This window comes from Pleurodeles waltl, chromosome 5 (assembly GCF_031143425.1).
Source record: "Pleurodeles waltl isolate 20211129_DDA chromosome 5, aPleWal1.hap1.20221129, whole genome shotgun sequence".
NCBI lineage: Eukaryota > Metazoa > Chordata > Amphibia > Caudata > Salamandridae > Pleurodeles > Pleurodeles waltl.
Window position 1 is genome coordinate 1803843851 of NC_090444.1, and position 15507 is coordinate 1803859357.

Here is a 15507-nt window from a genome sequence, read left to right on the forward strand (position 1 = left end):
GCTCCTAATTCCTAAATGTGCAACTTTATCCACTGTACCCTCCTTTCTAATGACAGACTACTGTTAAGGAGCCTGGACTTAATTTGTCTCTCTCCATTGTTTTATTTTGCAGAGATGGTCTCCCACCCGACTTGGAGAGGCGGAGCAAAGCCTACGTGTTTCCGTGGGGAATGATTGGTATCGCGGTCCCCAACTAGAACCACGTAATGTGCAGAAGGATGTGTTCTCTGACCTTGACAGGTAGGATGCTAAATCAGTGAGAGGTGGGAGAGAATTTCCATATGATAAGCTAGGTGCTTGTAGTGTATGTCTCAAGAAATTAAACAGAGTTTAATTCTACAGTGTCCAACTTTTCAAGCCATGTCAACACCGTTGTTGTTACATCTTGGCTGAATAACATTCTGCAGTCGTGCTCCCATCTGAAATGTTTATACAGTGCTTAAAGGGTAGAAAAAGTGTATGTGGAAATTATTTTGGATATCATACAGAAAATTGACTTTGCTGCTATATCAAATTTGTTGTTAGGTCTTTTTTATTTCATAGAGTTTCTGTGCCCGAAAAGCCTATATGTGCCTTTTATTAATGAACTAATTTGCCATTTTTACAGATAGTTGGGGGTAAGAGTTTTGTGTACATTGCAAAAGAAAACCCTTCCTCTGTGAATTGTTAGCCACAAATACATTGTTCAGCATTACTATTGGAGTGATGGTTCATCTCTGGCCTGTCCCTGTTTACTTGTCGTCTTGGCTTCTGAAAAGCTATTTTTAAATTATTGTGTTATGCCGGGGAGTGAAGCTGCAATCGGTGATCTGTCTCCAGTTTGAAGCGTACATTTGTTGCAGCCCCTAGCCAAAAGAAACTATTCTTGTTAAAAATCCAAGTACCTGAAGCAATTTTCCATCAGCTTTGCCCTTTACGAGGGTAATCATTCTACTCTTCCCGACCTGTAGTTGGCTGTCATACTTGGTATTGCAAGTGCCATAGCTGGTGTGAACCTCCAAGTTGGAGAATTTCTTGGCATTTTTATTAGCTTTGAAGTATAGCCTTTTAAAGCCGAGTCAGTGATTACAGGAGTAGTTGTGACAAAAATAGAGTGTGCAAATGAGGGATAGAATGAAGGCGTCCATCCAGGCAATCGGGAGTATACAAGCTAATGCAGAGTAACGCACACCACATAAATCAGTGAGCGCATACCTTCCCACAAATACACAACAGGGACAGGCAGAGAGTGAGCTCCACATACATTAGGTGGGTGCCCTTAACTGTAAAGGCTGAGCACTGTGTCCAAGGGAAAGATGGGTGTTCAAGTGACTAATGGACAGAGAGAGAGTGCAGCTAACTGCAAGGGAAGAGGCGTAAGTGCAAAACTCACTGAATAGGAAAGAGATGCAAGTGCCAAACTCATTACAATGCACTCACTCACATATGAGCTTGCAGGAGCATGACCCATCCCAAGGGAAGAGATGGGAGAGTAAGCCAAACTACAAAAGGAGAGAGGTTGCATCCGAATGGGGTGCAAACACTTGCTTGGAGAGTGCGCACCAGAAGCAAAGACAAATACATAGAGAACATCCCAAACAAAAGGACAGAAGTAAGGGAGCAAAGATAAAAAACGATCACAAGCTTTCATGAAAGGTCTAAACCCATTCTCTCAGTCACTTATAAGGGACATATGCAGACCCAGCTAGGAAGACTTTCCTTGTTCCATTAGCAGTCTCACACACTCGGAGCTCTCAGCGTCATTCCGCTGCCAAGCTTACCTTCACCAACAAGGAGCCATCTTCATGAAGCCTCAGAAGGTCTCTTCAGGTGACTGCAAGAAGAAGAGAGGTGCCGTTGGAAGTGGCTCAGGATGCAGCGTTGCACAGGGAGCCCCGAGGACAGCTCCCTGTGGGGAAGGAGCAAATAATGATCACATAGTGCTAGAGACAACTGCCAGAGCACCGCTTGCCAGCTATGGTAATCCTGGACCCACCTGTCAATGCTGGCCAGTGTCTCATGCTCAGTGGATGTCAGGGCGGGGCAGTCCTCCTCCGTCTTGCTGGCTTTTCACGCTGCTATTTTCTTCCCCCTCATCACAGAGTGGTGGAGGAGGCGAAAGCAGCAGAAAGCAACACCCCCACAAGACCTTCTGGGAGCTCAGCTGCAGAGGTGGGGGACGCTAGTGCTTGGCAGCCTCCAGGGTAGGGAGCGGCCACATCGGACGTCACCCAAAGCTTCTTCCTAGGATCCCGGTACCTGTTGTGACGATGATGAGTGGTCGCAGAGAGAGACCGGGGCTAGGGGAGAAGCAGACAGAACTCTTATTTATTTATTTCTTTTTTGGTGCGATGAAACAACAAACCTACGTCTCCAGTACAAAGTTGTGATTATGTGACACACTCACACGGCGAAACCACACCGCTGCCGTGACCCGTTGCCCCTGACCTTCCCCATGCACAGCCACTAATAGACAAAGCAAATGAAAAGCAAGACAAGATTTTTTTTTTTTAAATGCGTTCTACACTCCTAGCGAATGAAAGCAGCAGCGCTGCTGAGGAGGGCTCTTAATACAAGAAAAAAAAAGTTGCTAAAATGGTCATAATATGAGGGACAGTGGAGGAGTAGTGTCCTTGGTCCTTGCTCTTTGGGAGAAGTAAACACATGAAGAGGCATGAGAAATGCATGACATGGACAAATGGGGAGAAAGAATAGGAGAGCGACAAAGGAGACAGCAAATGGAAAACCTATGGCTGGCCTGAAGCCCCCAAAAGTAGATACAGCATGTCTCTTCGTAAATGTAAATATTGCAGGCAGCTTTTCTACCTTTAAGTTACAGATAATGCTCAAGTTTCTTAAAGGCTCTTCTTTTTTTTTTTTTTTTTTTATCACTAAACTGATAAGCCACATTACCGGTTGATCACGGACCAACCTTTCCAAAAATACAGTTTAGTCAACTACAGTAGTTTTTGCTAAATCTACAAAGCAGTTGTTAGGTATTTGGAAAACAGGAGAGCAACTTTGTAGTGGGTCAGTTTGGCTCTGCTAGTTTTAATTTGTCTGAATTTGTGTCCTGTCATTTTGAATGAAACACCCCCAAAATAAAAACACGGTTGAAGCGGACATTGTACACATTTCCATTAACACCTTCACTGCTAGTTCCCTTAAGTCTCCCAATAAAAATGGTACCTCACTTGTGTGGGTAGGGCTAATGCCCACAACAGGAAACAGCCCAAAACGCAACATGGATACATCAAATTTTTCTGGGAATACTGACCTGTTCTTTGCAAAGTGGGTAGCTGTGATTTTTGGGGCCTACTTCAGCTGGCACGTAGGAAAACATAGCAAACCTGTACATTTTTAAAAAGTAGACACCTAAGGGAATCCATGATGGGGTGACTTGTGTGGCTCTCAGCAGGGTGTTTTACCCAGAATCCCTTGCAAACAACAAACTTTGACAGACAAAAAAAAAAAAGATTTTCCTCACATTTCTGTGATGGAAAGTTCTGGAATCTGCACAGAGCCACAAACTTCCTTTCACCTAGCATTCTCCTATGCCTTCTGATGAAAATGATACCTCACTTGTGTGGGTAGGCCTAGTGCCTGTAACAGCAAACTGCCCAAAATGAAATTGATACTTCAATTTTTTCCACAGAAAACTGACTAGTTTTTTCAAAGTGGGTAGTTGTGATTTTTTTAGGCCTTAGCTCACCTAGCACCTAGGGAAACCTAGCAAACTAGTACATTTTTGAAAACTAGACAGCTAGGTAAATCCAGGGAGTGGTGACGTTTGTGGCTCCCACCACATTTCTTTTATACCCAGAATCCCTTGCATACCTCCGTGTGCCTAAAATATGTCTGTGATGGGAAATTCTGGAATCTGGGGCGAGCCACAAATATTCTGCCACTCAGCATCCCCTCTCGGTCGCCTGATAAAAATGATACCTACGGTGTGTGGGTGGGCCAAGCGCCTGTGACGGAGAAGGGCCAAAAACATGTATAGCTTGAGGGGGAACGAAAGCGTGTTTTTTTTTTTTTAAAATACCTTTTTAGGCTGACTCTGCTTTAGGCACGCACACAAGTGAAGTATCATTTTTATGGTGAGACTTGAGGGGGAACACTGGGTGGTAAGAATTTTGTGGTTTGTTTCCGGAATAATATGGCAAAGAATTGCAAGAAAAAAATGATTTTAGTCACATTTTGAGGTTTGCAGAGTAGCGTGGGTAAGACAGTGTGGTATGTGATAGATGCGAAGCACACCACCATGGCTTTCCCAGAAGTCTAGTCTTCAGAATTGTCTGGGTCTGCTAGGTTTTTACACGTGGAAACCTAGCCAAGCCCCAAAAATGCAACTGTTCACCATTGCAAGTGATGTGAAACTAGGAGTTGGCCTAACTCTCCTGGCCTAATTTGTAAAAACACCACCCAACAAAATCAATTATCCTCTTGCGCATTGGGGTGAAATGCTTTACTCCACAGGGGAGCAGCAATACTGTTTCCCCATTTTTGAGGGGGTTGAGGCTTAGCCATGCCCATGCTGGGTAGCCTCCACTCTACCAAAAAAGCAATCCCTTGTGTCAAGTGGACTTTATGCCCCCCACTGGGGGTGGGGTGGTTCAGTGGGACTGGTCAGACTGTTTCCCTTTATGTATGGGGGAGGGGGCATGGACATGGGGGGGTGGGGTGTCAGAAAGACTGTGCCTGGTGAGGGGTGGGGGCATTGGCAAGCCCATTTTGGGCAGCCCTCACCCCTATAAGGTAAAAAAAAAAGAAAAAAAAAAGAAACAGAACCTTTGTGTCTGGCGGGCTTTCTGTCCTATTCTCCCCCCACCCACACCCACCCACACACACACCCACACACACACACACACACACACACACACCCACCCACCCACACACACACACACACACACACCAACCAGGGGGGGCAGATCGGGAGTCATAACCCTTATGTGCCCGGCAAGGGGGGGTGGAGGGAGGTTGGTGTCTGTGAAGGGATGGGGCACTGGCTGGCATGCCCATTCTGGCAGCCCCCACCCCTCTTTTATATTGGGAAAAAAATCCCTTGTGTCCAGAGGGTCTTCTGCCCCCTCCGCCCCAGGGCGGTGGTGGTCTGATTGGGGATAATAACCCCTATGTGCCCCCTGAAGGGGGAGTGAGGGTTGATTAATATGGCCAAAAAAATGGGGGAGCAAAAGCCCTTGCCCAAGGGGCCGATCTTAACTCCCTGGTGCCTAGTGGGTGGATCCCGGCTTGGGGATCACACTTTTGCAGCGATCCCCATGCATGGATCTACTAGGGATGGGTACAGTTGGAAAGGGGATATGCTCCTCTTTCCAATAATACCTCTCCCGTCTGCCTTGGTGCTGGAAGGGGGTCTGAGATAGCCCCAGAAGCATGCAGGCAGTGAAAGTGAAATGAGCCGATTGGCTCATTTTGCTTTTGTTTTCAGTGAATGACATCCGCGTGCCCTGTGAGGTGCTTGTCTTTTCACTGAAAACTAAAAATAGGCTAAGGAGTTGAGCAAGCTCTTTCCCAGCTCCCATTGCTGTTTGTAAAAAAGAAAATCCCTTTGCTGAAAGCAGCAGAGGGATTTGCTGGTAGTGTGCAGAGGATGTAACATCCTTTGCACACGACCACAGTGGCAGAGGACGTGATTAAGTCCGCATCACAGTACTGGTTGAAAAATCGAGCGGAACAGAAAAAATAAAAATGGAAATGGCAAAATTGATTGTCATGTAACAATAATTGCAAACAACATCATTTGAAAGCATGTAATGAGTGGATGGATGCTGCAGTTTTATCCAGTTTTGTAAATGGTAAATGTGTGATCAGCTTAATATTTGTTACCATTCTTTTTACCATGATATTGGAAACGGGTCACATCTTATCCTGCCACTCAAATGTGGATGTGCGAGTAAAAAACAGTTAAGGAACTTATGATAATGCTGTCATTTAATGGGTTCTTTTCACTCTCATCAATCATAGCTGTGCAGTTGTTTTCAATTACTTCGTACACTTTGCAATCCTTATGTAGATGAAGTTTCTTTTCAGTGACTGTGAAACCTCTCCCACAGTGGTAGGATAATAACGAATGTGAACATTTAGGAAGGCAGGTACTATGCCACCCTCCAGCTTGAGCATATGGAACACAAGACAAGTCTTGTGCTGCTGTTCACACTTGTTGCCCGGGTGTTGACTAGGATACCATTTAAAGAGACCTCTTTGATGTTCTTGATCAGTGTTGTGGTGCCTCATACTTGTGATTGTGATGGTTATTATTTGACAATTACGTTATAATGATCAAACTCTGCAAAAACATAAAATGGCTGTCAGAGTCCACTGGGCTCTGCCAAATGACACTTCCATGTAGGCACTGATCTTGGCAGCGTGTCTACCCACTGGACTTGGGGACAAAGAGAGCTGTCCGCTTGGGTGCCTAAAGGTTGCACTTGACTGCAAACTTATTGGCTAGGCCCATAGCAGTGCTTTGTCGTTCTAATTGAATGATGTAACTAAAGGCCGTACCCTGTCCAAAGGCTATGCCAGGTGGGCTATGGGGGTATAAGAGCGTGATGTGGCAAAAATCTGTCCTGTGCCAGAGCCACCTGGGTGCACATGAAAGCCTGGGCTTCACAAGCTTGCTGGTCAGAAAGACTCTAGGATGGCATAGCAGAAAACTATGTCCTACACCCTGAACCTGCAGCTGAAGGAAGTGCTTTGCTGTCATGGCTTCCCATATCCACAACTGAAGGATGTGCTTTGCTGGATTGGGACTGCGTTCTGACTGTTAAATGCTCCTGTAGCAGAGGATGAATCTGGCCTAGTGACAGTGCACTCACTTGACATGGCCATGGGCTCTGCCCTGTGCTCTTAAGGCTTTTTCACCTTAGTTCTGAGCCCTTGTTTTTTTTGGGGGGGGGGGGGGGGCAGGGATATTTGGGGTTACTTCATGCTTATGCCTCCATAACTGGCAGAGCTATATGGGAAGGAACTATTGTTTTTATGATAGTTATGACATTTTCCTAAACGGTAGCTAATTTTTTCCAGTTTTTGTACGTTGGACCTCCTTTCAGTTTGTGGAGGTAACAGGTTTGAAACCCATTGGCGATCTCAGAAAGCTATAGATTTCTGAAAAGGTGACAGATTTCTGAATTCTGCAAAAGGCAATTTCTGTAGTTACCTTATAGTTTTCACAAATAGCTGTTGAAATGAAAAGAATATTGAAAATTAGTAACAAAAGAATGACCATTTGTTCAAACATTTTTATCTGTAACATCTGTAACTTGTTGTTGTAATAGCCAATTTTTAAAAGCAATATACCTTTACTTCTGTTAGACTCTTAACTATTCGTAGTAGCATGTTATTCAGAGGGCATTTTTCAAAATGTAATTTTTCTTGCACACTGGCTAACATTTGAAAGGCACAAACTTGGAGAAATCCATTTGGTAATGGCAAATGTCTCCCAATAACAATGGTACCACACTTGTGTGGTTAGGCCTGGTGACAGCGACAAGAAAGGGCCCAAAATGCAACGTGATCACATCACGTTTTTCCACTTAAAACGGACCCATTTTTGGTAAGTGGATAGCAGTGCTTTTTGGACCCTAGCTCAGCCAGCACCCCTGACAACCTAGCAAACCTGCATATTTTTGTGTGCACAATCACTTGCACACAAAAAATATATATCTTAAATGTGGTTTAGAGCCATTACTTAACTTTACTTACATTTGGTTGTCTTCCATGTCACTCATTTCCTCGTTTCCAAAACTGCTTCCTTTGGTCTTTGTCCTTCCACTGGCTAGCAGGCTACTGCAGGTACTTTTACTTACCACCCCCCACAGTGTTTCCCTCCACTGAATAAATGTCTTTGAGAAAAAAATTAAATTGCCTAATGAATGTTTTTTTTTGCTTTTTTATTGTCTGGAATCGTAAACCATACATAGTTCAAGTTGTTCCTTCAATCAATATTTGTAAAGTGCGGCTACTCACTCATGAGGGTTTCAAGGCCCTGGGAGGGGCCTCATCCGAAGAGCCACATCTTGAGGTTCTTCCTGAAGATGGTGAGCGACAGGCTTTGTCTGAGGTGCAGGGGGAGGTTGTTCCAGCTCTTTGCTGCAGTGTAGGTGAAAGATCGTCATCCAGCAGTGGTTTTACGGATGCGAGGGACGGTGGCCAGTGCCATCTGGACAGAGCAGAGGTATCTGGTGTGGGTGTGGAAGTTGTTAGCGTTTGTGAGTTTTAAAAAAAATAATTTGATGTTAATTGAAAGGGTTTCTGAAAACAGTACATACTTTCTTTCTTCAAGCCACCAAACCTAAAATGAGAATTCTCAATCTTTCTCACAGAGATGGTCCACTAGAGGGAGCTAAACGTCCAGCAGAAAACCACCACTTGCCTTATTTTCAACATTCGGCATATGTTTCAATCTCATGCTTTGTGTTTCTCACAGAGACCTCTTTGATAAAAAAAAACTTGACTGAGGTAAAAGATGTTTTGAGATGGTCTCAATTGTGAAGCACCTAAAACAAATAAAATGCTGAATCACAGACATATGGGACAGGCTTGACTAATATACCCTTAACCGTTATAGACGGAGGCTTCACCAGGACAGGGACAAACCAGGCCAATTATTAGCCTGAATACTCCGAAGGGAAACAGCCCCCAGCACAGGTACTACACTCTCAGTCACCAGAAGGCCAGAGAGTGACAACAAAGGAAGACATTGCACAACACTTGGAAATGGTGTATACTGCGTATCTAAGTGTTCAGGCCCAAGAATATATCTTCTTCCGAGCGAAGCTTGATATCCCCATGCTCCCACCAGCTGCTCCAGTCTTCGCGGCTCCCCAGGCACGCTCTTCAAGAGGGATGACTCTGGCCCGACTGCACAGCAGGTCTGCCCTCCATTCAGGCCTTGCTACTCGGCCAGGAGCTGCAAAGCTTTTGCCAGGCCAGAGCCTCTGTTGAAGCGCTCTGTGACCAGGCCTGCAAGCCCTGGTGCACTTCACCTCTCTTACCGGTTTTGCTGCACTCTGGTATCCCAGCCGCCGCCCTCCACGAGCCAGTACAAATGTCGGTCGCCATTTTATAGATTTGTGCGTCCGCAGCTTGGATCCATGAAACTCTCTCCAGGCAGCAAAGGATAGTAGTCTCTGCCAGGGGTGTTACTGGACACTCCTCGACCCAGGGGGAAAGTTGGAGGCCAGGATGGAGCTGGATGGGGCTGGTCATCCGGCACTCCCGGGTCTTGCGTCCTGCACCATTTGCTGCGTTGCCATGCCCCGGGTTTGTCCCTTCCGTTGCCCCAAACCTTGGTTACTATATTCTTCCATTAACTCACTCTCTATAAACAGACTTTTAAATCTTGTTCCTATCATGTCACATTTGCTGCGCATTTAAAGATAAATGTCAGGCTGTGTCTTATGAGGGAGCTTGGTATTTACTTTTCTTTTGCTGACTTAAAAGTAAGAGAATTGATATGGCAGTCCTGTTGGATACCCATGTGAGTGGAGAGGGTCTAGGATTTTTTTTTTTTCCTAGCACACAAACTGGTGATCTTTCAGGATATTTTGTAATTAGTACAAATGTAGCGAATTGTCTTTGTAATCCTGAAGTGTGGTGGTAATAAGTATTGGAATACGATCAAAACCCATCAATGCGCACTGTGTGATGAAATTTGCACACATTATCGTTTGTGTGCAATAAAACTGTATTTCAATGCAAATATATTGCTAATTTCATTTTAAAGTGTTTTGTCTGTAATGGTAGTGCTCTAGCACACTAGGCATACTCCACCCCATGCCCTTCCACTCTGTGCTATTAAACTCCACTTTACCCCCTCCACTCTAAAACACTGTACAACACACCCTGCAACGTCATGTCACTCCACGCCCATCCACTCCATTTACTCGCTCCTCTCCAGTGTACTCCACTCTACCCTACTCCGCCCTAATTTAGCCCACTCTACTCAAATCTACCTACTCCAGTCCACTCCACTCCCCAATGACCCACACGTCACTCCAATGTGCCACATGCCACTCAGGTCTACCCCACTCCAGTCCAGTCTAACCCAGTCCACCCCTTTCCACCCCACTCCAATCTACCCCACCCCAAACTACTCTATTTCAAAACATATATATTTCTCTTCCAGGGGATCCTCATCAATAGTCATAAACATTGAATATTCCCGCCCTTGTGCGGGGACCCTGGAGCATATATAAAATACACACATATAAAGTATGAAATATGCACGAAAAATAAATATATAGCTTTTTTAGTAGACAAATTTTCATACCAAACTCATGTCTACATGTGTAAAACAGCAATGCAGACTATAATCACAAACGGGCTAAAATGCTTTATTTCTATGGAGTTTTTTTGTTTTTTTTTAAACAGTTCTGTTCAAAATTACAATACGAGAAAAAATATTTAACTAAGCCCCATAACTGGGCCTAGGGAAATAAGCAGTAGTAACATCAGAGAAAAAGAAGAAAAAACTACATTGAAAAACAATGAAATTCAACGTTAAGCATTTAGAGTTCTTTCAAGTAACTATGACTTGAGCCCTAAGGTAACTATCTCGTGCCTTCACCTTGCGGTTTTCTTATCAATTTTTTTGCGACTGTTGCAGTAATATCAAAGATTTAATACATTATATCATTTATGATCTAATATGTGGAGTAATTGGTTGTGCATGGCCAAGGCGCAAGTTATAGTTACCTTACGGCTCGAGTTATTTGAAAGAACTCCAACTATAATTGCTGAATTTCTGTAGTTTTGTACGGGTAAATTCAGAACCTAACTATAACGTCCCTGTGTGTGTGTGTGTGTGTGTGTGTGTGTGTGTGTGTGTGTGTGTGTGTGTATATATATATATATATATATATGTGTGTGTATATATATATATATAAAAACAATGAAAAGAACTTCCACAGAAGGACGCACACTCGGGAAATCCCAGAAATTAATTAGAGTATTTAATTCACACACTACGCGTTTCGGCTGTCAAGCAGCCTTGATCACGTGTAAAATTCCACCAATATACATTTAGTTTAAATACCCATCGGATATAAGCATAGAAACAGGACTACACATTGCATCAATTTTACAAACAGTGGAAATAAAATGGGAGTAAATCTATAGAAAATTATTCAATACAGCTAATACAGAAATAAATATATCATTAAGACAATACTTTTCCATATATTACGAAATGCAATATTTCCATAAGTAACGAATTAAGGAATTTAAAACCATCACCTTTCAACTAAGAATGCTGGCATCTCCTGACTGGCTCCTAATCAATACCCATATAAATAAATAAATATAAATCTAAAATATTACATACATGAGTATAACAACTTAAATACATGAGTATAAATTTATTTAAATTTTTTAAAATTTCTAATGCACCTTATATTACTTTGTTTTAATGAATTTAATATTCTTAACAATTATAAATGTCAAAAAATGTGCAAAATCAATTATATCGGCATACTCAATTGCATATAAATATCTCCATAGTTAAATATAAATATAAATAAGAACCAGTCAATTTTAAATTTCATTTCACTTATTTCACACTTTCAAATATACTTTATCAATGTACTGAAATCTCAAGTATTAATTCAACATTCCCTATATTACTCCCTAAAATGATTATAATCCTATTTCCTCCAAATCTATATAACAGCATATTCTACACAATTTCTAAATATCCGATATCCCTGACACCTCGTGACTGAATCACCAGCTTTGTATTCTGAAATCGGGAATCCATCCGGACTCCTCCATTCTGAAAAAATAAAAAAAGTAGAATAAATATTAAAAGTATTAAAAAACATACTCTCAATGAAAAGCCACTACTCAAAATGCTCAAGCATCATTATTAATCCGGATGACTAAAGTCTCCCACCCCATATAGTAATCTTGAGAATAGTCATCAAAATAGATGAGTGGTAAGCTCTTCACTCCTATTCAATCCTTGAGGTGTCTTAGTTTCTAAATCAACAATATATTTGGATTCTTTTCCTCCTCTGTGATGCACAGGTATATGTTCGATGCCAAAATACTCCAATATAGTGGCATTGGAGTTATGGTACTCCTCAAAGTGTCTAGCTACCGGATAGTGGGGATCTCTTGATGTAATAGCCCGCATATGTTCAAGGATACGTTTTTTTCACTGCATGTTTTGTACTTCCCACATACCACAGGTGACACGGGCATTCCAATACATAAACAGTGAAAGGAGTACTACATGTAAGAAACTGCTTAATGGGTCTGTTTGTCCCTGGTCTTTTTATAGAGTACTCTTTTCTTGCCACACTGTTACGACAGGCTTTACAATGACCATAGGGAAAAAATCCCTGTAGATTATGCTCCTTAACATGAGATAAAGGAGAGATATCATTAGATCTCAACATATCATGGAGATTACGACCTCTTCTGTACGTAATCAAGGGCCATCTCTGAATCTCCTTGCCTATAACAGGATCACTCTTCAGAATGTTCCATTGTTTGGAGATAATCTTTTTAATCTGTGTAGTGTCCTCATTAAAAGTTAAAATTAATCGAGTATCATCCTTATCCTCTTTTTCAAATATGGCCATATTGTCAAAGAGGGTCTGAGTTCTCTCAACTTTCTTAATTTTTTCTGTGGCCTTTTTGATTACCCACTCCGGGTAACCCCTTTGTTTAATTCTTCTAATCATTTCTACCTGTTCTCGTTCAAATGCCTCATCTGTATTGCTTATTCTTTTAGCCCTCAATAATTCTCCATACGGAATACTCCATTTAAGTTTATCTGGATGTCCACTAGCAGCATGTAATAAGCTATTTCCTGCTGTAACTTTACGGAAGAGTTCAGTATGCAACATCCCATTTTTAATCTCGATTTTTGTATCTAAAAATTCAATAGACACACTACTAATATTGTATGTTAACCTGATATTGAGGTTATTATCATTGAGTTTAGTAATAAACTTGATAGCTTTGTTTTTCCTGTGTGTGTGTGTGTGTGTGTTTTGACTGTGCATACATATGTGTATATATATATGTGTGTGTGTGTGTGTGTGTGTGTGTATATATATATATATATATATATATGTATGCATGCAAAGTCAAAATTCCTCACTGTGCAAGGAAAACAGATTCTCCTGAGTTTGAAAATATCAGCGTAATTTACTCTGTGTACCTCCCTGCCCAACATGTTTCAGCAGTAGTTTTGATCACAGTACGTCGGAAACTGAAAAAGGTTCTGTAAACATTGTCACAGTGGAAAAAAACCAACAAAGGGCAAAAAGTGAACATCAGCCTTTATTGTGGTCGGACAATAGCCACCATATTACAGAAGCATATACAGGGAGTGCAGAATTATTAGGCAAGTTGTATTTTTGAGGATTAATTTTATTATTGAACAACAACCATGTTCTCAATGAACCCAAAAAACTCATTAATATCAAAACTGAATATTTTTGGAAGTAGTTTTTAGTTTGTTTTTAGTTTTAGCTATGTTAGGGGGATATCTGTGTGTGCAGGTGACTATCACTGTGCATAATTATTAGGCAACTTAACAAAAAAAAATATATATACCCATTTCAATTATTTATCATTACCAGTGAAACCAATATAACATCTCAACATTCACAAATATACATTTCTGACATTCAAAAACAAAACAAAAACAAATCAGTGACCAATATAGCCACCTTTCTTTGCAAGGACACTCAAAAGCCTGCCATCCATGGATTCTGTCAGTGTTTTGATCTGTTCACCATCAACATTGCGTGCAGCAGCAACCACAGCCTCCCAGACACTGTTCAGAGAGGTGTACTGTTTTCCCTCCTTGTAAATCTCACATTTGATGATGGACCACAGGTTCTCAATGGGGTTCAGATCAGGTGAACAAGGAGGCCATGTCATTAGATTTCCTTCTTTTATACCCTTTCTTGCCAGCCACGCTGTGGAGTACTTGGACGCGTGTGATGGAGCATTGTCCTGCATGAAAATCATGTTTTTCTTGAAGGATGCAGACTTCTTCCTGTACCACTGCTTGAAGAAGGTGTCTTCCAGGAACTGGCAGTAGGACTGGGAGTTGAGCTTGACTCCATCCTCAACCCGAAAAGGCCCCACAAGCTCATCTTTGATGATACCAGCCCAAACCAGTACTCCACCTCCACCTTGCTGGCGTCTGAGTCGGACTGGAGCTCTCTGCCCTTTACCAATCCAGCCACGGGCCCATCCATCTGGCCCATCAAGACTCACTCTCATTTCATCAGTCCATAAAACCTTAGAAAAATCAGTCTTGAGATATTTCTTGGCCCAGTCTTGACGTTTCAGCTTGTGTGTCTTGTTCAGTGGTGGTCGTCTTTCAGCCTTTCTTACCTTGGCCATGTCTCTGAGTATTGCACACCTTGTGCTTTTGGGCACTCCAGTGATGTTGCAGCTCTGAAATATGGCCAAACTGGTGGCAAGTGGCATCGTGGCAGCTGCACGCTTGACTTTTCTCAGTTCATGGGCAGTTATTTTGCGCCTTGGTTTTTCCACACGCTTCTTGCGACCCTGTTGACTATTTTGAATGAAACGCTTGATTGTTCGATGATCACGCTTCAGAAGCTTTGCAATTTTAAGAGTGCTGCATCCCTCTGCAAGATATCTCACTATTTTTGACTTTTCTGAGCCTGTCAAGTCCTTCTTTTGACCCATTTTGCCAAAGGAAAGGAAGTTGCCTAATAATTATGCACACCTGATATAGGGTGTTGATGTCATTAGACCACACCCCTTCTCATTACAGAGATGCACATCACCTAATATGCTTAATTGGTAGTAGGCTTTCGAGCCTATACAGCTTGGAGTAAGACAACATGCATAAAGAGGATGATGTGGTCAAAATACTCATTTGCCTAATAATTCTGCACTCCCTGTAATGTTACAATCAACAGATGTGAGTGTTGTATTTTCATTAGCCACTTTTGAAACTGTTGTACCCGTTGGCATTTAAAGATTATACGAACCTCATTTACATGCTATTGTAGTTGCAAATCCGACAGTATAGAATATTGCAAAGCGCTCTTGAAAATATGTAACAATGCGTATTACATTTGATTAGCAAAATGGAATGAAAACGTGATATTATCCACAAGAAAATAGGATTTTTACTGAGCCCCGATGTGTGGCAGGAAATCAGTCATGAGCTGAATCAGCACAGTAACTGAGATGCGCTACAGTATCACGTTGTGCAGGAGGTTCTAGGAAAATTCATGACACAACCTGTGACTGAAAATGCTGAAGTGTTGTGCTAAGCAGGGTGTGTACAACATCAATAGTGATGGAAACGGTCCGAAAGACGTGTAGTGTCTGCAGACTGTGTGGAATAAAAATAGACATGTCAAAGGAGTGAAATCCCAGCTGAGCAGGTCAGTGCCATACAAGGATGTTACCATAAATTTAAGCTAAAGGAAAAATAATGTAGAAAGGCACAAAATTACCATGCAAGAGAAATACTAATAATATACAAATGAATGGTCT

The 15507-nt window shown here is 42.1% G+C and overlaps 1 protein-coding gene across 2 annotated transcripts in view; it reads left to right on the top strand.

Moving 5' to 3' along the window:
* Positions 1-15507, top strand: part of LOC138296817 (zinc finger protein 318-like) — a 450875-nt gene that overhangs the window by 38499 nt on the left and 396869 nt on the right. For both annotated transcript variants that reach the window (XM_069236271.1, XM_069236272.1), the window contains exon 2: positions 113-240. In XM_069236271.1, coding sequence (XP_069092372.1) covers positions 113-240 — 128 coding nt within the window. The remainder of the gene's footprint in view (positions 1-112; positions 241-15507) is intronic.